This window comes from Mustelus asterias, chromosome 18, assembly GCF_964213995.1.
Source record: "Mustelus asterias chromosome 18, sMusAst1.hap1.1, whole genome shotgun sequence".
NCBI lineage: Eukaryota > Metazoa > Chordata > Chondrichthyes > Carcharhiniformes > Triakidae > Mustelus > Mustelus asterias.
The window spans coordinates 47,289,804-47,314,289 of NC_135818.1; the positions used below are offsets into that span (position 1 = coordinate 47,289,804).

Consider the following 24,486-nt stretch of genomic DNA (forward strand, 5'->3'; position numbering starts at 1 on the left):
CAACTGTCTCTCTGTTCTATCCTCATAACTGAAGTTTCTCATCCTTGGAACCATTCGTTTACACTCCATGGAGATCCAGCATTAACATAGTAAGCCACAAGGCAGTCCACAGGAGTGTTATAAAGCAAACTAGTGACAACGTGCCACATGAGGAAATATTAGAGCAGATAACCAAAAGCTTAACTAAAGACTTAGGTTTTAAGGGGTGTTTTAGGAGTAAGGAGGTGGGGGAATGGAATGTCAAAGCATTAGTCCTCAGCAGCTGGAGGCACAGTTGTAAATGGTTAAAGCAATGAAAATCAGGGAGAAGAGCACAGACGTGATTGGAGACAGCAGCAGTGGTGGATAATAGAAAGTCGGCAGCAGGGATGGTACACTGGAGTATGAAAAATTGAGAGACAAAAAAGATCAAACTGGCATCATCAGGAAACTGAGTTGATTATTGGCTGGTGAGATTTAGAGCTTGGTTTGTTTCCCAAAGTTAGGAACTTAATTTAAGGAGCTGGGAAATTAAAATTGCAATTCCATTTTAGATAATAAGGGTTAAGTTAAAAAAATGGATGGCAGAAACTTGCAACCCTGAGTAGACATCATCTTCAAATTGAGGCACAGCTGCTGCCGCTGATCTTCCAGCAGCCAGAACAAGAAGCATAGAAACTATTGAGGGTTGGGTGTTCCTGATCTGGAGTCAGTAAGCAGGAATTGTGAGTGGGGTTAATGCTCAGCATGAAAAGTCCAAGTGCATGAACAAGTACAATTGTCACATTTGCCTTACAAAGTTAGTAGAAGCAATCAGCAATGGAAGCCTTGCAGAGTGAGAATGCGGGAAACTTAGGTGCCAGACCTGGAAACGTGATCACGGCAGATGTGAAAGAATCCTCAAGAGTCTGTAACATGGGGAACTCTTGGGTGGAAATAAAATAGAACAGGGTGTGTCCTGTTGAGATTATTGGGTTTAAAATCATAAGGGTTTATGAAATATAGTGTTAAGATGGAAGTACTTGCTTTGTTTAATTGTTTTGCAGGAAAACATTTGTTTAAAACATGAAATCTTGATGGGTAATTTTCAAATAATAACTGGAAGTTAAAATTTCTTTTTAAAAGCTAAGTGGTTTCCTTCCAGATCATAACACTCTCCAACCAATATTCTGTTCTGAATACTGATGAGAGTGATTGTTCAACCCAGGAAGTGCAGCCAGAGCTAAGTCCATGGCATCATGGCAGGTTCAGATAAACAAGAGGACATGAAGTAGACTGGAAGAGCAATAAGAGATTCAATAGTTAGGAACAGACTGATGTTTCTGTGGCTGCAAACATGAATTTGCAGATGATACAAAGTTGGATGGGAGGGTGAGCTGTGAGGAGGATGCAGATACCAGGTCAAAGATGTCATTGTATGGCTATAGAGCACCCTGAGGGAGGGGAAGAGAGGGGATGAACAGCCTGTGATTTTGGCCCACACTGGTACCGATAAGGTACGTAGAGGAATGTGGTTCTGCTGTCAGAATTTAGGAAACTAGGTAGGAAATTATCAAGCAAGATTTCAAAGATAGTAATCTGGTACCACATGCAACTGAGCTCAAAATAGGACGATAAAGCAGATGAATGCATGGCTGGAAAGCTAATGGGAGAGGAAGATCTTTAAATTCCTGCGATATTAGCCAGTCCAAGTGGAGATGAGACCTGTACAAGTTGGACTGGTTGTACCTAAACAAATCCTGGACTAGTTTCTTTGCAAGGCGATTTCTTGTGCTATTGGGGAGGGTTTCAGTGTTATCAGGAAGTTATACTTGAGAAGATTACCAGGGTGCACAGAATACTGGGAGAGACAGATAGCATCAGGGTAGGAAATAGTAAGGTTGTAGGTGAGTTCAGCAAAAGGGGGAAAATAATAATTACATTAGGATTACTGTATGTGTGTAAATTCATGGGGTATAGTAAATAGGATTCATGAGTTGCAGGCAGATACAGTCATTAGAAATACGATGTTATGATACCTGACTCAAAGAAGGGCAAGACTGGGTATTAAATATTCCTGAATATCCCTAAACGACAAAAAGAAATTCCTGAATACCAGGTGTTCTGGAAAGAAAGGAAAGGGGAAGGGATAATGTAATGCCCAGGAAGCCCAACTGGAAAGGAATATAGTTTATTACAGAATGCAAAGTAAGTGGGTACGGAGTGGGAAGGGGTCGATCACTTTGCTGGGAGTTTTCTATAGGCCGCCCAACAGTAACAGGGAGGTGGAGGAGCTGATAGGGAAACAGATCCTGGAGAGTTGCAATAATAGCAGAGTTGTTGTGATGGGAGACTTTAAATTCCCAAACATAGATTGGAATATCCCTAGGGTAAGGGGATTGAATGGGGAGCAGTTCGTTAGGGGTGTTCAGGAGGGTTTCCTGACACAGCATGTGGACAAGCCTACAAGAGGAGAGGCTGTACTTGATCTGATACTGACCAATGAACCTGGACAGGTGTCAGATCTCTCAGTGGGAGAGCATCTTGGGGATAGTGATCATAACTCTATCTCCTTTATGCTTGCATTGGAAAAAGAGAAGATCAGGCAAGCTAGGAAAGCGTTTATATGGAGTAAGGGGAAATATGAAGACATAAGGCAGCAAATTAGAGGAGTAAATTGGAAGGAGGTATTCTCGGGGAAATGTACTGAAGAGAGGTGGCAGTTTTTCAAGGAATGTCTGTCTAGAGTTCTACAGGACAACGTTCCGAGCAGACAGGGAGGAGTTGGTAGGTTAAAGGAACCGTGGTGCACGAAAGCTGTGCGGGACCTAGTTGAGAAGAAAAAGAAAGCATACAAAAGGTTCAGAGAGCTTGGCGAAGATAGGGTTCTAGATGAGTATACGGTTTGTAGGAAGGGACTAAAAAAGGAATTAGGAGAGCCAGAAGGGGTCATGAGAAGACCTTGGCAGGTAGGATTAAGGAAAGCCCTAAGGCGTTCTATAAATATGTGAAGAGTAAAAGAATGAGACGTGAAGGAATAGGGCCTATAAAAGGTGAAGGCGGGAAAATCTGTACGGAACCAGTAGAATTGGCAGAGGTGCTTAATGAGTATTTTGCCTCGGTTTTCACAGAGGAGAAGGACCTGGGTGGATGTACTGCGGGCTTGCGGTAGACTGAAAAGATTGAGTATGCGGACTTTAACAAAGAGGTTGTGCTGGAATCTTTGAATGGCATCAAGATAGATAAGTCGCCGGGTCTGGATGGGATGTACCCCAGGTTACTGTGGGAGGCGAGGGAAGAGATTGTAGAGCTTCTGGCGATGATCTTTGCGTCGTCGATGGAGACGGGAGAGGTGCCGGAGGATTGGAGGATTGCAGATGTGGTTCCTATTTTCAAGAAAGGGAATAGGGATATCCCAGGAAATTACCGACCGGTGAGTCTAACCTTAGTGGTTGGTAAGCTGATGGAGAAGATCCTGAGGGTCAAGATTTATGAGCATTTAGAGAGGTTTAGTATGCTCAAGAATACTCAGCATGGCTTTGTCAAAGGCAGATCGTGCCTTACGAGCCGGGTGGAGTTCTTCGAAAATGTGACTAAACACATTGACGAAGGGAAAGCGGTAGATGTGGTTTATATGGATTTTAGCAAGGCGTTCGATAAGGTCCCCCATGCAAGGCTTCTAGAAAAAGTGAGAGGGCATGGGATCCAAGGGGCTGCTGCCCTGTGGATCCAGAACTGGCTTGCCCAAAGGAGGCAGAGAGTGGGTATAGATGGGTCTTTTTCTAAATGGAGGTCGGTCACCAGTGGTGTGCCCCAGGGATCTGTTCTGGGACCCTTGCTGTTTGTCATTTTCATAAATGACCTGGATGAGGAAGTGGAGGGATGGGTTGGTAAGTTTGCCGACGACACGAAGGTTGGTGGGGTTGTGGATAGCCTGGAGGGATGTAAGAAGTTACAGAGGGACATAGATAGGATGCAAGACTGGGCGGAGAAGTGGCAGATGGACTTCAACCCAGATAAATGCGTAGTGGTCCATTTTGGCATGTCAAATGGGATGAAGGAGTACAATATAAAGGGAAAGTACTGTACTGTAGAGGATCAGAAGGACCTTGGGGTCCGGGTCCATAGGACTCTAAAATCGGCCCCGCAGGTGGAGGACGTGGTTAAGAAGACGTATGGTGTGCTGGCCTTTATCAATCGAAGGATTGAGTTTAGGAGTCCGGGGATAATGATGCAGCTATATAAGACCCTCGTCAGACCCCACTTGGTGTACTGTGCTCAGTTCTGGTCGCCTCATTACAGGAAGGATGTGGAGAAGATTGAAAGGGTGCAGAGGAGATTTACAAAGATGTTGCCTGGTTTGAGTGGCATGCCTTATGAGGATAGGCTGAGGGAGCTCGGTCTTTTCTCCTTGGAGAGACGTAGGATGAGAGGAGACCTAATAGAGGTGTATAAGATGTTGAGAGGCATAGATCGGGTGGGCTCTCAGAGGCTTTTTCCCAGGGTGGAAATGGCTGCCATGAGAGGACACAGGTTTAAGGTGCTGGGGTGTAGGTACAGGGGAGATGTTAGGGGTAAGTTTTTCACACAGAGGGTGGTGGGCGAGTGGAATCGGCTGCCGTCAGTGGTGGTGGAGGCAAACTCAATAGGGTCTTTTAAGAGACTCCTGGATGAGTACATGGGACTTAATAGGATGGAGGGTTATAGGTAGGCCTAAAAGGTAGGGATATGTTCGGCACAACTTGTGGGGCCGAAGGGCCTGTTTTGTGCTGTAGTTTTTCTATGTTTCTAAAACCACTATCATCGTGTACACACACTGAGGCTACAGTTCAGCAGGCCCAATCCTGGGCCTACCTTATAAAAGGTTCAGGTAATGAGTTCCAACTGGGCAGACAACTGCCTGTTAGCAGAGGAACTTATACTCAAAGAGCCCCACAGGTAGATCAGTCAGTGATTCCCATGGATCACATGGGGGTTATCATGGGTGGCAGTGTTGATTAAGGAAAACATTACAGTGCTGGAGAGAAAGAATACCCCAGAAATAATCTATTTGGCTAGAATTAAGGAACAGGAAAGATACAATTACATTGCTCGTGGTAGTCTGTAGACCACTAAATATTAGGAAAGATGTAAAGGAACAAATTTGAAAGGAAATTAGAGAAAAATGCAAGAATTGTAGAGAAGTTAGAATGGGATACTTTATCTGAATATAGACTGCGATATTAATAGTGTAAAGGGCAAAGAGGGGCAAAAATTCCTAAAGTGTGTTCAGGAAAATTTTCTACAGCAATATATTTCCAATCAAGAAGGCATTGCTCGACCTGGTTCTTGGGATTGAGGTGGGCCAAGTGTATCAAGTGGACAGTAAGGAAACATTTAGGGGACAGTAATCATATCGTACGGTTTAGATTGACCATGGAAAAGGACAATGAACAATTCAGAGTACAATTAACTGGGGGAAGCCAACTTTAATACAGTAAGAATAGAACTGACCGAGATAAACTAGGAACAGGGTCTGTACTTTGCAGATTTGTTTGGATACCCTTCTGCAGAGGTAGGGTACCCCTTTGAGTATGGTCCCAGGATACCTTTGAGGAAGGTCAGGTTCCCTTTGAGGGAAGTCAGGTACCCTATGGGGAGGTCAAGTGTCCTTGGGGTTTCTAAAATTAGGCATGAATGTGCATAAAATGTGTGTAAACTCATTGGAACTGTGAAGCTCATTGGAGTTGGCAAAACAACTGTCAATGATGTCAAAGTGAACTGTTAGAGGGAAATATCAAGCTGTCAAGGTATTTAAAACTCCTGCCCTTTAAATATTTGACAAAACTCTGGAGTGCTTAAAATATTGCTTGTTATTTCACTCTGTCTGTTGACATAAGCCTTAGAGCTACCATTACTGCTGCTTAGTGCTGAATGACTAATTTCACAACTGTCCATTATCATAGCAGGATGCCTGCCATTTCACAGTTTGATTGACAGCTCCTGGTGGTTATGGACTCTTTGAAGTGGGACTATGAATACCAAAGTGAACTTGTATTTCCCAATACTTTGTTTTCATTTTTTTCAAAGCAGGCCACTCACACTCACAGCTGTTTGTTTGTGCCTTTTCAGGCTAGACTTTCTAAAATAAACATTACTGTTTAACAAGAATCAGTTTCTTACTGCATGGTTAGCACTGCTGCTTCACAGCTCCAGGGTCCCGGGTTCGATTCCCGGCTCGGGTCACTGTCTGTGTGGAGTTTGCACATTCTCCTCGTGTCTGCGTGGGTTTACTCCGGGTGCTCTGGATTATGCAAGTGAATGAAATGTTTCTTCTTGTAAGAGATAATGTAGTTGAAGGAATGTAAATGTAATAAATAAGTTTTTATGAATTAGATTGTTTTTAAGAAAATTCTGCAATAAACACTGGAACTTTATTTTATTAATCTCAGCCTGGGTACTGAGGTTTACCCATGGTAAATACTGGGTGAGTTGGCATAGGTGTCAAAGTAAAACATAGTCGATGGGGGATGGACTGGATGAGTTGGCATTAAGTTGACATAGGCCTCAGATATGCAGACACTAATTTTGGCAATTTATGTTTTTGCATTTTATTTTTAGAGAAACTACTAAGCCTGTATTGAATATTTAAAATTTACTTTGTAAACTTTGATTTTAAGTTAAGCAATTAATCAACAGTAATCAGTCCTGATATTATTAACAGTGAACTTGTATTTCCCAATACTTTGTTTTCATTTTTTTCAAAGCAGGCCACTCACGCTCACAGCTGTTTGTTTGTGCCTTTTCAGGCTAGACTTTCTAAAATAAACATTACTGTTTAACAAGAATCAGTTTCTTACTGCATGGTTAGCACTGCTGCTTCACAGCTCCAGGGTCCCGGGTTCGATTCCCGGCTCGGGTCACTGTCTGTGTGGAGTTTGCACATTCTCCTCGTGTCTGCGTGGGTTTACTCCGGGTGCTCCGGTTTCCTCCCACAGTCCAAAGATGTGCGGGTTAGGTTGATTGGCCAGGTTAAAAATTGCCCCTTAGAGTCCTGGGATGTGTAGGTTAGAGGGATTAGCGGGTAAATATGTGGGGGTAGGACCTGGGTGGGATTGTGGTCGGTGCAGACTCGATGGGCCGAATGGCCTCCTTCTGCACTGTAGGGTTTCTATGATTCCATGACCCTTGAACTGTAAACCCAGACAATGGATAACCTTGCATATGGGATGGTCAGCTAAGGTGCAGAATCAGGAGATAGAGCTTGATTGATGGACAGATGATTGATGGCAGCTGAGAGACATCATTAAAAAATGCAATAAAAACTTGAATACTGTGAAGTCAGCAAGGCTTGCAGTGTCTATGAGAAAAACTTGATAAGGACTCACGTACCAAACTCTTATTTTGAGAAAGCCTGAGTAAAAGTCATGAAAGATTGGAATGAAGCCAGAAATTGGAATTAAAGAGCCACAGCATCCAACATTTGGGGCTGCAGTCAGATTGAAACAGTCAACCACTGAAGACTACGGACATAGGGGGACATTGACAGAGTGACTTACCTGAGAGAGTCCACCTCATGCATGGTTATTCAGAGACTTGGTGATGTATAAACCAAAGGGAATTGTACCATTTTAGGGAACTAATTTGGGGTTATTTTACTATTTTAGTAGTTGTCTTTCTTCCTTTCTTTTAATAGATACACGATATATACAAAGTGTTTTTTCCTTCTTCCTTTCTTACTTTTTAATAAAGTTATCTTTCTTTCCCTTTCTTTTCATCATTAAAAATTGTTTAATAAAGATTGTTGTTTTCACACATTATTTGGTATTGAGTCGTTCATTCCTGTTATGTCTAGAGTACAGCTGCAAACCTATGTGAAACTCCGCAAGGGCCTCACACCATCACAGGACTATAAAGGGCCATGGGGTAGGTAGAGGGACATAGGATGGCATGGAGGGCATGAGAGGTCATGGAGATGGGTAGAGGGGCATAGTTTGACATGAATTGTTTGGGGACAATGGGGGTGGGTGGGGGCATAGGTTAACATGGAGCACATGACAGGCCATGGGGTGGTGGGCAGAAAGACAGAGGTTGGCATGGAGGATATGAGGGGCCATGAGGTTAGGTGGCAGGCATGGATTGCCATGGATGGGGTATGTGGATTTGAGGTGGTGTGCGGGGAGAAATGTGGAGGGCTGTTTTATATTGTCTGTTTTTAAAAATCAAATTTCAACACAGTGCTGGAGCACAGAGACTGCTGCTGCCCAGCCCCTCCTCACCTGACCTCTGCACTCATTCCGGGGTCACCTCGCCTGACTCGCAGAGAATCCTGCATCCTGGAATGAAAATCCAACTTTCTAGGCCACGTTTGCCTGGGTTGGATTTGTGGAGCTGAGAAATGTCCCAATTCTGCACTTCCAACCCAAGAGTGAAAATCCAGGCCAAAGAGTTGGCAAAGATTGGTTAAGTGAGTGAGCAAATATTTGGCCGGTGGAGTATAATGTGAGCTTGTTCACTTTGGCAGGAAGAATAAAAATCAGAATAGTGGTACAAATGGATCTAGGTATCTTAGTATATGAATAACAAAAGGCCAACCTACTTACCTGGCAAGGGAGAGTCAATGATCAAGCAGATTGATCTCCCAGGCTAGGGTAAAGGATTAGAGTAGCCGATGAAGTTAAACCAAGGCATCGCCTGGTGCAAATTTTCAAAGCCATCTCGGCCTTTTGGCTAAAATGAAGCATCAGATCAAGCCCGGAATGGGGTGCAATGCCTCATCTTGTCAGCTTGGCTCTTGTTTGTCCCTCTTGTGGGGACCATGAATTGGATTCAATTTGAATTTGTTTTTTTGGATGGAATTTTAAAAAATCTGTGGTACAAAGGGATCTAGGTATCTTGGTACATGAATCACATAAGGCCTAATGCAGGTACAGCAAGTGATTGTGAAGGCAAATGGAATGTTGGCTTTTCTTGTCAGGGAAATGGAATAAAGAAAGCAATAAAGTGCTGTTATCGCTGTACAAGGCCTTATAGGAAGGAGGCCACATCTTTGATACCGTGAAGAGTTTTGGTATCCTTATTTAAGGAAGGAGATAATTGCACTGGAAGCAGCACGGAGGAGATTCACGTGTCTGGAATGAAGGTATTGCTTTAAGAAGAAAGGTTGAACAGGTTAGGCCTATACCCATTGGAGTTTAGAAGAATGAGAGATGATCTTATTGAAACATGTAACTTTCTGAGGGTCCATGCCACAGGCTGTTGCTAGGAAGATGTTTTCCCTTGTAGGAAGTTGAGAATTAGGGCCACAGTTTAAAAATAAGGGCTCTTCCAATTCAGATGAGAATGAGGAGCAATTTTTCTCTCAAAGTATTGTTAGACTTTATAATTATTTTCCTCAAGGAGTAGTGGAGACTGAGTCATTGCATAAATTCAAGACTGAGTTAGAAAGATTTTTGATCAGCAGGAGAGTTGAGGATTATACGGAGTAAGTGAGAAAGTGGGAGTTCAGCCCACAATCAGATCAGCTATGATCTTATTGAATGATAAAACAGGCTCGAGGAGTCAAATGGCCTACTCCTGCTGAGTGAGTGTTTTTTTCTTGCAATGATAGGGCACCTGTCGGGTTGCTAACCTGCCAGGATTAGCTGATAGTCAAGCATCATCAAATTGGGTAACGTGCCCTTTTGCGTTCCGATAAGCATAAGAAAGCAGCACGTCACATAGGTAGGTATGTTGGTTGACTAATGGCTGGAGCCCAGGGACAAGTCGTGATGATACTTCCAGGAATACATTTAGTTATGGTTGACGACCCTATTTACAGAGACATGGCTGCAAGATAGCATAGACTGGGACCTAAGTATGGAAGGGTATGTGACAATGGGCCCAATAGCCTCCTTCCATGATTCTGTTGCCAAGATGTGGAGATGCCGGCGTTGGACTGGGGTAAACACAGTAAGAAGTCTCACAACACCAGGTTAAAGTCCGACAGGTTTATTTGATAGCAAAAGGCACTAGCTTTCGCAGTGCTCTGAAAGCTAGTGGCTTTTGCTACCAAATAAACCTGTTGGACTTTAACCTGGTGTTGTGAGACTTCTTACTCTGTTACCAAGCCCCAGACACCATCACAAGCTATGATTTTATAAAAAAGATGTTTGTTCTGAGCTGTTTGCTGTTCTGCTCATTATTTTTGACCATGTATCTATTTTGTACAGGAAAATCTTGCGATGCAGAGGTTTCAGAAGCAACTCAAATGCCCCAGTAGAAAAATGTTGAGCTAAAGTCATATCCTTTTCCAGCCTTGTCTCAGACAGCCCCTGCTCCTGAGGTAGGCTTCTGCAATCACCCATCATAAAGCCTGCTACTCCAAAATATTCTTGGTTGTATCTTGATTCAGCCTCTAATATTACTGTGCTTGTGGGCCATTACTCCTTGCCTCCTTCCTTTCCCCAGCTGGGTGGAATCAGTTTGATTTTTTCCACTCATAGCCAGGGGGTTAGCTGTATTTTCCTCAGAAGGTCAGTGAATAGAGAAATAGTGTAGGTATTTCAGGTCAATGAAAGAACTAATGAAAGGCAATTGCCCTGAAACATTAACTGTTTCTCTCTCCACAAATGTGCCTAACCTGCTGAGTGTAGAAGGATAACTTAGATCCAAAACGTTAACGCCGTTTCTCTCCACAGACCTGCTGAGTTTATCCAGCATTTTCTGCTTTTATTTCAAATTTCCAGCATCTGCAGAATTTTGCTTTTATTTGCGTATTTTTTTTGTTTTACAGTTGTACTTTCATTTTGATATACCCTTTGCCTGCTGACTTTCCTTTCTCTCTTTGCTGGTCTCAACATGCCATGATCTCCCCAAACCTGCCCTTCAATTCCCCATATCAGCACTGCCTTCAGATTCATTCACTGGTTGCCTTCCTTGTTGTGGAGATGCCGGCGTTGGACTGGGGTAAACACAGTAGCTGTAGTGTGGCTTTTGCTACCAGATAAACCTGTTGGACTTTAACCTGGTGTTGTTAAACTTCTTACTGCCTTCCTTGTGCCACGACCCTTCTCCCCTTGTGATTAAATTATGCAGTCATTGGCACTCAACTGCACTAATCCCCATGACACATATATAGTTCACACGACTTCGTTCATATTTCTCCATCCACTAGCTGGCCTGCCTTTCCTTTATAATGCTTTAATAAAATTTACAAAACAATAAAAACGAATTTGGAGTGAAGTAATGCAGCAAAATACTGTCGCCCAACGTGGGGCTCGAACCCACGACCCTGGGATTAAGAGTCCCATGCTCTACCGACTGAGCTAGCCGGGCCATGGTGCCCGAGTTCTGCAAGCCGCCATTTGTGCTTTATTAGTGACTTGAGTGTTCGTGTGCAGGGTATTAATTCAGGCTTAAATTGACACAGCTTGTGCTTCAGCAAGGAGCAGAGCTTCCCTGTTTTTTGGGGCCAGGATTGCTGAGCTTCCGCCTGGGGCTCGTCTGTCTAAGTGACAGGAGGTGAAATATAAATCAAAAGATGGCAACAAAATCAAAAGATGGCAACAAGCAGACGAAAAAACCGAGTAAATGAACCATGAAAGCAAAATCGAAGTGCCAGAAAAAATTTTACCTCCTTCGAGCCGGAATCGAACCAGCGACCTAAGGATACCTTTATGTAAACTCTACAGTCCTCCGCTCTACCAGCTGAGCTATCGAAGGAGCACTGGGAAAATAGCACCCACAATCATCTAAAGAATTTAATACAAACTTTTTAAAATCAGTACATTTTTGAAGGAGGCAGTGCTTTGTAAAGTTTTGTTATTGCACTTTTGATAATTACTTAAGGTTGAAGATTACATTTTAATTTTTTTTATTTCACGACTGTTTAGATCTTTAAATCTTAAAAAAAACATTGACCAAAGAAATGATTTTGTATTTATCTATATTCAACAGCCCATCATTTCCTAAAATCTACCACACATTATCTATCACCCCTTTGCCCATCATAGAGTTACCCTGCACCGCCACTCCACAAGCTGCATATAATATGGTGCTTCCCATAGTAATAGAATATTTTAAAATTAAGTGGATCTGGGATGATCATTTGAGAGAAAAACTGTTTTGAGGGGTTTTGGGGATGGATTATTTGGTTTGCAATAATTTGGAAACATCACTGAAGTGGATCGGAATAGTCATGGGAATGAAGGGAGGATTGGAAAGGCTGCGGAACAGGCAAGGCGAAACAGAAGTCACGGAACACAAGAATGTCAATGACCAGAGCTGACTAGCAAAGAGACCATTAATAAACATTTCAGTTAATGGTTCGACTGGGACAAGGCTAAAGTGAAAAAACTAGAAAGAGGCTACTTGTATTTGAAATGGGGAACGGGACAGAAGTGGAGAGGTGTTAGAGTGGGGCCACTGAAAACTTATAACCTTTTAAAGCTAAGAGCAGAGCGAAGGCTAAGCAGCCCGGAGACAAGGATAAAAACGACAGCTACAACTCCCCAGGAAGAAAATAAAAGCAGCAGATAGATAGCCTTTAAACCTGGGCAAAGTGAAAAAGTCACGGTGTGGAGATGCCGGTGTTAGACTGGGGTAAACACAATAAGAAGTTTACCAGGTTAAACATTGGACTTTAACCTGGTGTTGTTATAAACTTCTTACAAAGTGAAAAGGGCCAGCAAATTATTTTTTTAAAAATACACATTTTATTCTGTAAACATACGTTATTTAAAATTTAGAAAAGATTTTTTACAAAATTGTATTGTGCCAGAGTCCAAATTGTGCACTTACAAAATTGCAGCCAACTATTTAGGATTCCAATGATAAATGTTCCCATGGGGAAGTTTCAGTGCAGTTGGGACTTTGCATTATCAGAGGAATGTAGCGGGGTAACACTTTATTTAGATCACTTTGCACAGTCCATTATCAGGTTTTGCATCTTGCACCTTAATCTTTTGCAAAGGGCCAGACCATAGAAATAGCGCGCCATGCACCAATAAATTATTAAATATCAAATAATTACAAAATGCAAACTCAAGTTACAAGTACCAAATTAACTGAAGATAATCACTCTCCTAATTAGTATGGACAGCCCGGCTAGCTCAGTCGGTAGAGCATGGGACTCTTAATCCCAGGGTCGTGGGTTCGAGCCCCACGTTGGGCGCTTACTTTTTACTAATTCATTTTATTAAAATGTTTCGATATTAAACGTTACAGACCATTCCCATACAGATTAGTTAGCCTCCCTTAGCATTGCTCACCGGGTAATGAGGGGCCAGGCAGGGATGGGATCGACCATTTTACACGGGAATGATCGGTGCAAGCCCAGAGTGAGGGCGCTTCTTTATTTCACACGCGTTTGGACGCTGATCAGCGCCATCAATTAGTGTTGGTTCGGGACTGGCGGAGGGCCTGCGGCGTTCCGCTCAGTCTGACCGTCTGACGCCCCCCCCCCCGTCCCGGGCGGTCGCTCCGCCGGTTGCTATGGTTACGGGCCTGGCGTTCCGCCGCTGCGGCCTGCGGGCGAGAAGCGGCGCCGAGGCCGAGATGGAGCCGTCGTCCGAGGAGAAAATGGAGCTCATCTCCTCCGCCTTCACCTCCCTGGGCGTGAAGGAACAGAACGAAGTGTTGTCGCGTCTGCTCCGTGTGTGTCAGGTAGATTTTCCTCCTGATCCAAAACCCGCTTCCCTTTCCGGAAGATTAATCCACCAACGCGCTTCATCATCCAGACAAATACAAATGGGATAATACACAATGTTCACTGTAAACCTTCATGAAGTTATAAGTATTAGTGACATCCCTGTTTTGAGTTTTCTATTAGAAACATATTACAATCATCATGAATTTTAAACATACAGTCGAAGCTTGGAAAATATTCTCAGGTGCTCTCCCTCAGCAGCACCTTTTGATCGCCAATTAACCTTCTAAAGTTTAAATATTAGTGTCACAAGTCGACTTACATTAACACTGCATGAAGTTAGTGAAAATCCTCACATTCAAAGCTTAAAATATATTTATTATTGCCACATTAACACTGCAATGAAGTTACTGTGAAGATCCCCACGTTTAAAGTTTATTTATTGTCACAAGTAGGCTTACATTAACACCGCAATGAAGTTACTGTGAAAATCCCTGAGTCGCCACACTCTGGCGCCTGTTCGGGAATTTTATCATAGCCAATTGGCTAAGATCAAGTGTAGTATGCGGATACTGCACTTGGCTGAGGTCATTAGGTTACATTTAAGCTTCATTTTCATATGAAGCAATTTTTAAAAGCGGCATCTCGGTCTTTTGGCTAAGATGCAAATGAGATCAAGCCTTGGAGGAGGAAGACCTGCGCCTACTCCAATCAGCTTGGCTCATGTAGATCAGGCCCAAGACAGGGGTTGCAGACCCTGTCTTGTCAGTTTGGATCAGGAATGTCTCAACTTGTTGAGACTCTGAATTGGACTTGATTTGATTGAATTGGAATTTTAAAAAATGCACCTAACCAGTGTCTGTAAGGTCAACCATTTGCTATATAAATGTTCACTCTCCAATGAGTTTCTGACATTTAATTTGTGTCTACTGGACGTGGAGTTGCACTTTGCTGTTCTTTCGTGTTGACTTATAAGTTACACCCCCTGTCAAAGAGTTCCTGCAGCTGTGCTATGCCTGAGGTGGCTGGAGCTCCTTTAACTGCAGTCCATAACTCTCTGCAGTTTACCTAGAGAGGCAAGAGGCTGGCACTATGGTGTACAATATACAAAGGAATAAGGAAAATAAGTGTAAGGAATAATAGTGTGAGACTAGGAGGAAGTTGGCTTGTTTGTGAGCCTTGTCTTTTATTTAAGGGGGTGAGCTGCAGGTGTACAGTTACAGCTGATGAACTGGCTGGTGGTGGGGGGAGGAGGAATTTCTATTGTGTACTATTGAAACGTTATTAGTAGCTTAGGAGAGGGCCTGGCACATTTCTTTAGCAGCTGCCAAGGGGCTTGTGGTTGGGAGTGGGCTTGTGGAAGTGTTTGTCCCTTGCCTAGAGAACCCATTTTGCAAAAAGAGGGAATCCAGACTGCTCCACACAGCAGTAAGTGAAAAATATGCAACCAATGGTGAATAGCAAAAACTTCCAAAAACAAAATTCTAGATATCAAAAATAGAGATGTTTCTTTCTTGACAATATTAGCATGAACTTTAAGACAAATAGCATCTAAACAGCAGATGTATGACCAGGTTGTAATGGAACAACTTACATTGTCTCACCTGCACCTAGTATTGTTAGAGAAAATATGTGTGCAAAATCCTCTAACATTTATTTGAATGTATTGCTGAGCCCTCTTTAGACACAGTCAGATATCGGAACCATCATATAGAAATTTGGGGTGTGTTGCTTTTTAAGAGGAAAATGGAAACAGTGCCATTTTTAGGGTGGCATTTGGGAGCAGGACAGAAGAAAAGCAGTTCTGACCCTTTTCATAACATTACAGATTTCGGCCCAGATTTTCTCTCCTGGGTCAGGTGCGCAGAGACAGTATTGGCTCCCTGAGCCCAACCTTTAGAAATGGCTGCTCAGATAACGGATTTCTGCTCTGGGGGTAGACTGGGTTAGAAGTCAGGACGGGTGACCTGGGAAAAACTGAGAAGGATATCAAATGCAGAAGCTGGCTGGGCAACAGGGCTGTCTTGATGCTTTGGCACTGTGCTCAAAGTGTAAAAATAATGAATAAGAAATGAAACATTCCTCCAGCCCCCAACCCCCCCACACACTCCAATGTCCCATTCATGCCAGTGCATGCTATCTTGTTTTCCCCACCCATTCCCCATAACCCCTTATGCCCTCCATGCCATCTCATACCCCTCTTCCCACCCCATGGCCTTTTATTGCATCTATGCCAACTTAGTTCCAACACCTGCCAACCCTTACCATCCTTTGCCGGTACACCTACCATGCCAACTCACCCAGTATCAACCATGGGTACACCTCAGAGATGTGGTAAAATAAAGTTCTATACAGTCCAGTTGTAAGAATCTATTGCTGACTTCACTATATTGAAAACATAACAGAAACATAAACAGTGCGTGTCAGGGACCCGGGTTCAATTCCGGCTTTGGTTGACTGTCTGTTGGAGTTTGCACGTTCTCCCTGTGTCTGCATGGGGTTCCTCTGGGTGCTCCAGTTTCCTCCCACAGTCCAAAGATGTGCGGGTGAGGTGGATAGGCCATGCTAAATTGCCCCTTAGTATCCAAAGATGTGTAGGTTATATGGATTGGCCATGATAGATGTGTGGGGTCACGGGCCTGGGTGAGATGCTCTGTCAGAGAGTAGATGCGGACTCGATGGGTCAAATGGCTTCCTCTGCACTGTAGGGATTCCATTATTTAGCATATTGCTCAACGCAAGGCTGAAACATTTCTGCTGGGGTGAGGGGGTTGGAATTGGACAGGAGTTTGAATTATAAGGAGAGGCTGAATAGGCTGGGACCTTTTTCCCTGGAGCGGAGCAGGATGAGGGATGATCTTATACAGGTTTATAAAATCATGAGGGGCATAGATAAGGTGAATAGCCAAGGTCTTTTCCCCAGGGTAGGGGAGTCCAAAAGTAGAGGACATAGGTTTAAGGTGAGAGGGGAAAGATTTAAAAGGGACCTAAAGGGCAACTTTTTCACACAGAGAATGGTGCGTATATGGAATGAGCTGCCAGAGGAGGTGGTAGAGGCGGGTATAATTACAACATTTAAAAGACATTTGGACAGGTACATGGATGGGAAAGATTTAGAGGGATATGGGCCAAACGCAGGCAAATGAAACTAGTTCAGTTTAGGAAACCTGGTCAGCATAGGTGAGTTGGGCCGAAGGGCTTGTTTCTGTGCTATATATTTCTATGACTCTAAGGGGGGCATTTGGCTCATCAAGTCTGCACTGGCTCTCTGAAAAGAGCATTTTATGTACCTTTACTCCCATGCCTTATCATTCAAGTGTAGCTTGCAAATTCTTTCTTTTCAGAGAGCAATCATTCATAAAAATCCACTTACTACATTTACATTCCTTCAACTAAATAAGTCTTTATAACAACAAACATTTCATTCAAGTGCACAATCTCTTATATCAGCAAACATTGGAATTCTTAATCATCGGTCAGAGTTTATCATCACTTTACCCATCAATCAAACTGTGAAATGGTAGGCACCCTACTTTGATAATGAATGGTTGTGAAATCAGTCATGCAGCACTAACCCAATAATGAAAATCCTTAGGCTTATGTCAACATGCAGAATGAAATAGCAAGCAATCTTTTATAATACTTAAGATATATTTTTTCAAATATTTAAAGGACATGACTTTTAATAGGTCTCTTTGACTGGTGCTTCTGACAGCTTTAACAGGTCCTTTTGACCAGTTCCTTTGACAGGTGTTTCTGACACTTTACACTGATGATTTTGACAGGCCAGTTGACAGTTCTAATGAGCTTGACAGTAATGGGTTTATAACTTCTCCGCATATTTATGCTTGGTGAAAAAAAACTAATTTCAATTCACTACAGTGCAAGTCACTTCAGTATGACATGCACTTCTATGCAGTAGCTTGGTATTCAAAATCATATTAATTAATCTTTATACTCTTTATAATAGGATAGCTTGTAGTACAAACAGCCCTGACAATGATGTTATCAACTTAAGATATTTGGGAAAATAATTACAATGATGTGACTTTTTTCACACAGTGAGTGGTTTGGATATGGAATACATAACCTAAGTGTGTGGTGAAAGCAGATACTCCCAGAGTTTTCAAAAGAGGATTGGCTAAGCTAAATTACAGGTGGAAACGGTGGGTGAGTGGGATTAATGGAGTGCTCTTGCAGAGACCTGGCATGGATATGATAGGCCAAATGGCCTCTTTCTTTGCTGTGGGCATTCTGTGATTCAGTGATGGTATAGTTATTGTCTAAAGCTAGAGTGAATGTCAACTTAATTTAGTTATTGGCATTCTTGGTTCTAAATTAGAGGATTATTCATTGAGGCTCATAACCTAGGGTGACACTTTTAATGCTGAGGGAGTATTGTGTTATTGCTATCTGCTGCCTTCATAATAAACCAAGGATTTGTCTCACTTTTAGGTGGATGTGAAAGATCCCACATCAGTATTTGAAGAATAGTGGTCATTTACCACAATTGTTTTTCCCAAGATCTTGCTAGGTCCAAATCAGCTTTTGTATGTTCTCAATCAAAAATGTAATTATTTGGTCATGAAATGCTTTGGGATGTGGTAAAAGGCTCTGTAAATTTAAGATTTTTCTTTCATTATAGAAACGATTATAACAATGTCTTTAACTACAAATTCATATCATACCTCTTTTTAGCACAAGTCTGATTACCCGATTATGTTTATTTTCCAGCTGCCACAGCTAAAAAAGATCTACACCGAACTCTGCCCCTTGTTATCCATTGATTTTGTATTAATCCTTCCACAAGAGCTGGTAGAAAGAATATTTTCATTTTTGTCTACAGAAGATCTTTTCAGGGTGGCATGCTGCAGCAGATCTTGGAGGGAATTTACCAACACCGACATTCTGTGGTAAATTAAAACTTCTTTACTTGTTTTAATGTAACATTCTGAATGTTAATTAAAATCATCTTTAAACAAAAAGTTGTATAATTATTGTTTGAAAAAGAAAAGTGCTGTCTGTAGATGTAATCCAGTGAATTTGGACTGATATACAGACTGCAGAAGATTGTGTGAGACACTAGCCTACATTTTCTGGGACCAGAGTATAAGTTCTGCCTACTTAAATCATATAGCTATCTTGCATGAAAATAGTTTGTGCAGTCTCAGTTCAGTTCATAATGGGTAAGGATATAAAGGACAATAATTGCCCCAGTCCAGCATTTATTGGCATAAATTGGTAGAGAAGCTAAATAATGGCCAGCGTTAGAAAAGAACGAAGAAGCGAGAGATCTGCATCTGTTGCTGGAACAGACTGACATAAGCTCTTCACTGGGTGCAAAACCTGACTTGATTCATATTGACACTGCCCAAAATGGAAAGTTATAGAATTATACACCACAGAAGGTCCATGCAGCCAGTGCTGGCTGTTTGGAAGGTTAATCCAATTAGTCCCAAATCCACTTTAAATCAATGTCTTCTGGTTACCAATGCTCTTGCCAATAGAAACAGTTTCTCTTTACTCAGTCAAAATCCTTCATTATTTTGAACAGTTGTATTAAGTCTCCATTTAACCCTCTCTGCTTTTAAGAGAACAACCCAACTTCTCCAGTATCTCCATAAAACTGAAGACTCTCTAATCCTTTGTAAGTCCCTTCTGCACTCTCTCCAAAGTCTTGACATCCTTCTTAAAGGATGGTGACCAGAATTGAGCACAGTACTTCAACTGAGGCCTAACCAATGATTTATTTAGCATAATTTCCTTGCTTTTGTACTCTGTGGGCATAATTTTAACTCAATCAAAACCTATCCACTTACACAGAGTTAAAATCAAGTAATAATTCCCACGATGTTGCATACTTTGTTAATAGTGTTTTCAACTTGATAACCATTTCCTCTGAGTTCCTCACTTTAGTGAATACAACAGTAGTCGTGCTAAAAATGAAAAACTGCAATGGCATGCATACTGCTTAAGTATTGGTATGTTTAAAATGTTTATTCATGCGATGCTTTAATTTGAACAGCCACAATTTTAAATTATACCAAAATTTGGAATGAAGACAACTTTACAAAACCCATAGCCAGATTTTCATCATGTTGGTAAGGCTCCGTGGACCTTTAGAAATGATGGATAAAGTCCAGATATAGAGGTTCCATCCCCATTTCTAACAGATCCCACTTTTTGCTAGCAGGGAAAGGGGGCAGTGTATGATTCACACAGATGGAAAACCCCAACTCAGCAGAGCCATTTGAATTTGGTGCTGAGTTCAAAGAGGCCCTATTTTGGCTGTTTTAACAATGTCAACCAGAGTATAGGCGTTAAAAATTGATAGAGGAGACCTAAACTCAGGGTGGATAATGTCTGATTAAGTGTCATGATCTGAAATTTTTCAAAACCCCTGCTCTTTAAACTTAAACAAAGAACTGGCTTAAGCTGTCACTGAGAATTTTTTTTAAAATTAATTAATGCTGGACTGCTTTGATTGGCAGGCCATCTAATATATGTTTTTTAAAAAACATCTGATTCTGCTGTTTCAATAGAGCTCTTTGTTAATTTTCCAAGGGCTACTATTGTGTCATTAAGAATGCTTGGCTGAATTTCAAAATCTATGATTATCTCAGCAGGGGGTTCTGAGTTCACAATTTTATTGTCTATATAAAGAGGCTATTAAAACACTAGCTACCTTTGATGTGAGTCCGAATAGCGTTTGCTTTTACAAGAGATTCAACACTTGAGATTTAAATGCTCTGAATGGAGTTCATGAATTGGAGTTTTTTAATGGTCAAGTGTGTAAGAGTGAGAGTTGTATTAGATTGTTAGATTTTTTTTTCATCTCTGCATTGTTCCTGAGGTATGCCCATGGTTGACAACGGGTGAATGTGCATGAATAGCTATGCTGGTGACATGAGAGTATGAGCAGCCACATATGGGTATATGGGGTGGATGGAAAGCATGAGTAGGCATGGAGGGTCCATGGAGTGTGGGTCGGACATAAAGGTGGGTAGAGGGCATGGGATGACATGGAGGGAGCAGGGAATGGGTGGGTTGAGGGGTGAGGGTTAGAGAGCTTAATAGTTTCTGAAACAATCTGATTGTCCAGCAGCTCCCCAGGGCAGGACTTCCTCCCTGACGGAGAGAAAGTCCCACCCAGAAACATACATGGCTGCTCCCAGTGTAATATTGCTGCTGGGGTGTCAGGTTTCAGGTGGGTGGATTGACGACTACCTTTGTAGTTGGAAGAGACTGCAGGGAAAATAGCGCTTCCTAAATTCCAGCCCCTGATGAAAGTTAAAATCTTAGTTCCAATTCTTTATTTGAAAAATTTATCAGAGTTTAATTAATTCAAAATAGACTGGTCTTAATCATATTGTTTTAAAAGCATAGGAACTTCGTAAGATGCCTTGGCTGATAACTGTTAAAAGATGATCAGGATAAAATAATCAAAGAAGCCTATAGAGTAGAATGTATATGTGTGATTCCTAAGGAAAATACATTGTTAAAAATTGCCAAACGATGTCATTTCAGGGAGAAATTTAAATAATTTATTGCTCTTCATTAGCTTCATCCGTCTATGTACTGTGCATCCCTGAACAAATAAGGTTGAACATACCAACCTTTTCTCATTAATCTGATACGTTAGTTATTGCTTTTTTAAAAAAGAAAATACTTGTAGAACACAGGTGGAGAAAATACAACATTTCAGACATTTAAATTGTTTTGAAAACTGAAAATTATGAAAGCAAAACATTTGCTGCAGGGTGAACGGTTTGAATTTTACATTTTGTCAGCACATCATGTGTAATACTTAGCTTTTATTTTAATAGGCAGCCAAAATGTGCTATTCAAAATTGGCTTAATTTTGACTCTGATCAACAACTCTTCTTCATGAACCAATACAGTTACAGTCCCACAGGTAACAACACACTGTGCATTATCTATTGGTTGGAAGTGCTTCTGCCAAATTTTACTCATGACTGCCATTTAGAATTATAAATTTTTAATTAAATTATTTACTTCCAAGTTAGAAGTATCTATGCAGTAAGGAATATTGTTGAATTGATTTAGAAAAATGCTCATGAAAATACAAATTATCTGCTATGACTAAGTTTAAGAAACTCAATGTACATGTTGATGAAGAGGACATGTAAATAATAGATAATAAATGCCGAGAATATTCATTGTTTGAATAGTGAGATGTCCACTGATTGCAAATGAATAAATATCATTCGCTTTAGTATACAAAATTAGTTGTAAAATGTTACTCTATTGTTGAAAGAGGTACAACGCTTTATGAATCTTATTGTAATGTTCATATTTCTTGAATTGACAGTTCATACCGATGAAAATAATGTGACATAATTGCAGATATTTGTGCTTATAATTTCCACTGATCCAAACCAGGGGATGGGGAGCAGTGGGAATCTGTCTTTTCACTTTAAGATCGTGGTGTCCTTTAAAAATAACACCCATTTTCCTGTGGAGCTGGCCTTGCTGGCATCTTTCGGTCCCGTCCCTCAGGAAACTCTTATGTTTTTTTTTGACAAAGTGTCAGAAAATCTGGAGAGAAAACCTGCCTGTTTCTCTTGGCAGTAGCACACTGGTTTTCAGTCAGAATCTGGAACTTTGCCATTTTTGGGGGGAAAATTCCACCCTCCACCTTAATATATAATATACATTAAGATCTGCAAATTGCTATACCCTATTCTACAGCATTTACCTTCAAATGTCTGCATCTCTTTAATGTTGAACTGCTGTACTTTAAAGTTGCAAGCTTGCAATATTTTACTTGACCACACAGTGCACAGAATTTTCCATTCCTGCCAGTGCCAGGACTTACAACAGGTGGGGGAACAAAATTTGGACTGATGGCAAAAGTCAGTATCCCACCGGTGGGAAATAAGTTTGGAATTTTGTTCTCCCACTTTCCATGGCAAGCTAAAGGCAGGGTGACTTTCCCACTGAACCATGTCAGGCATCACATTTGCATCCCTTTGCAGTTTATGAATACTCATTAAAACAGTAACTCACCGGAATCATGTTCTCCCTCCAAATTTAAATACCCCACCAGCAGATAATTGGAACAGTCTATTACATGACTGTAAATAAGTGGCATGCACCTGGCAACCTTCACTTCACCAGCAACTTCGAGGTACAAAGACTTTCTTTCACCTCCCTTTAACAGTGCTGCTGCGAGATCTTGGTGCTTGTCAGAAGCTGTGCCAAGACTGGTGCATGGGAAGCAATACCAGCGGAGAGGGGAAAGACAGAGGCATGACTAGTGGGATGGTGGGGTGAGTGAGTGGAGCACTGGAAGGAAAAGGGAAGGGAGAGGCATGACTGGTTGGGTGAGTGACTGGAGCACGAGAAGAAGGAAGGGAAGGCAGAGGCACACCTGGTGGGGAGAGTGAGTGGATCATGAGAGGGAAGAGTGGAAAACAACAATGACTTGGAGGTGTTTGGGGGGTGGGGTGGTTGTCAAAGGTACAGAGGCTCTTAGTGTGAGACAGTATTGGGGCTGAGATCACACTGTCAAGAACAGATTCAGATGACTGCCCTGGAGATGAGTGGACCATGCTGACAAAGTTGAAAAAAATGTGGCCACAAATGAAGATTAAAGATGTGGAAGCCTTTTTAAAGTGCAGTTATAAGAACAACTGGGATTGTAACACACTGTTCATTGGTGGTGGAAGGATTGAATGTTTGGGGAGGGGCTAGCAATCAAGGTTATTACTGAGTAAGTGTTGCTTGATAGCACTGTTGATGGCCCTTTCCATCACTTTGCTGATGATCGAGACTGGACTGACGGGGTAGTAATTGACCAGGTTAGATTTGTCCTGTTTCTTGTGTATAGTAAGAAGTTTAACAACACCAGGTTAAAGTCCAACAGGTTTATTTGGTAGCAAAAGCCACACAAGCTTTCGGAGCTCTTAGCCCCTTCTTCAGGTGAGTGGGAATTCTGTTCACAAACAGAGCTTATAAAGACACAGACTCAATTTACATGAATAATGGTTGGAATGCGAATACTTACAACTAATCAAGCCTTTAAGAAACGAAACAATGTGAGTGGAGAGAGCATCAAGACAGGCTAAAAAGATGTGTATTGTCTCCAGACAAGACAGCCAGTGAAACTCTGTATTGTCTGGAGACAATACACATCTTTTTAGCCTGTCTTGATGCTCTCTCCACTCACATTGTTTCGTTTCTTAAAGGCTTGATTAGTTGTAAGTATTCGCATTCCAACCATTATTCATGTAAATTGAGTCTGTGTCTTTATAAGCTCTGTTTGTGAACAGAATTCCCACTCACCTGAAGAAGGGGCTAAGAGCTCCGAAAGCTTGTGTGGCTTTTGCTACCAAATAAACCTGTTGGACTTTAACCTGGTGTTGTTAAACTTCTTACTGTGTTTACCCCAGTCCAACGCCGGCATCTCCACATCTTGTGTATAGGACATGCCTAGGCCATTTTGCAAATTGCTGGGTAGATGCCAGTGTTGTAGCTGTACTGGAACAGTGGAGGATATGCCAGGCCATGAGGTTGTGGTTGAGTAAAATTCTGCTGCTGCTGATGGCCCACAGTGCCTCATGGATGCTCAGTCTTGAGTTGGTAGATCTGTTTGAAGTCTATCTTTAGCATGGTAGTAGTGCCACACAACATGCTGGAGGATGTCCTCAATGTGAAGATGCGACTTCATCTCCACAAAGACAATGCGGTACTAAATCCTACTGATGCTGTCATGGACAGATCATCTGCAGCAGGCAGGTTGGTGAGGATGAGGTCAAGTAGGTTTTTCCTCCCTGTTGGTTCCCTCACTCCCTCCACAGTTCCCATTTTAGCAGCTATGTCCTTTAGGAGCCAGCCATCTGTGGTGGTACTATTGAACCACTCTTGGTGATGGGCATTGAAGTCCCCCACCCAGAGTA

At 41.9% G+C, this 24,486-nt stretch overlaps 1 protein-coding gene and 3 non-coding genes across 6 annotated transcripts in view; 2 read left to right on the forward strand and 2 right to left on the reverse strand.

The window, feature by feature from the left end:
- Positions 1–11,180: 11,180 nt before the first annotated feature.
- Positions 11,181–11,253, reverse strand: trnak-cuu (transfer RNA lysine (anticodon CUU)). The gene has a single exon. It is a non-coding gene; the product is annotated as a tRNA-Lys (tRNA).
- Positions 11,254–11,552: 299 nt separating this feature from the next.
- trnay-gua (transfer RNA tyrosine (anticodon GUA)) lies at positions 11,553–11,640 on the reverse strand. The gene is given in 2 exon segments: positions 11,553–11,588; positions 11,604–11,640. It is a non-coding gene; the product is annotated as a tRNA-Tyr (tRNA).
- Positions 11,641–13,017: 1,377 nt separating this feature from the next.
- trnak-cuu (transfer RNA lysine (anticodon CUU)) lies at positions 13,018–13,090 on the forward strand. The gene has a single exon. It is a non-coding gene; the product is annotated as a tRNA-Lys (tRNA).
- Positions 13,091–13,307: 217 nt separating this feature from the next.
- The window catches only part of LOC144507107 (uncharacterized), a 54,047-nt gene continuing 42,868 nt past the window's right edge, over positions 13,308–24,486 (forward strand). For 2 of the 3 annotated variants that reach the window (XM_078233854.1, XM_078233856.1), the window contains exons 1-3: positions 13,315–13,581; positions 18,299–18,477; positions 21,391–21,479. In XM_078233854.1, the coding sequence (XP_078089980.1) occupies positions 13,411–13,581; positions 18,299–18,477; positions 21,391–21,479 (439 nt within the window). In that variant the 5' untranslated portion in view covers positions 13,315–13,410. Of the gene's footprint in view, positions 13,582–18,298; positions 18,478–21,390; positions 21,480–24,486 lie in introns of all 3 variants that reach the window. The other variant, XM_078233855.1, reaches the window with a different exon arrangement.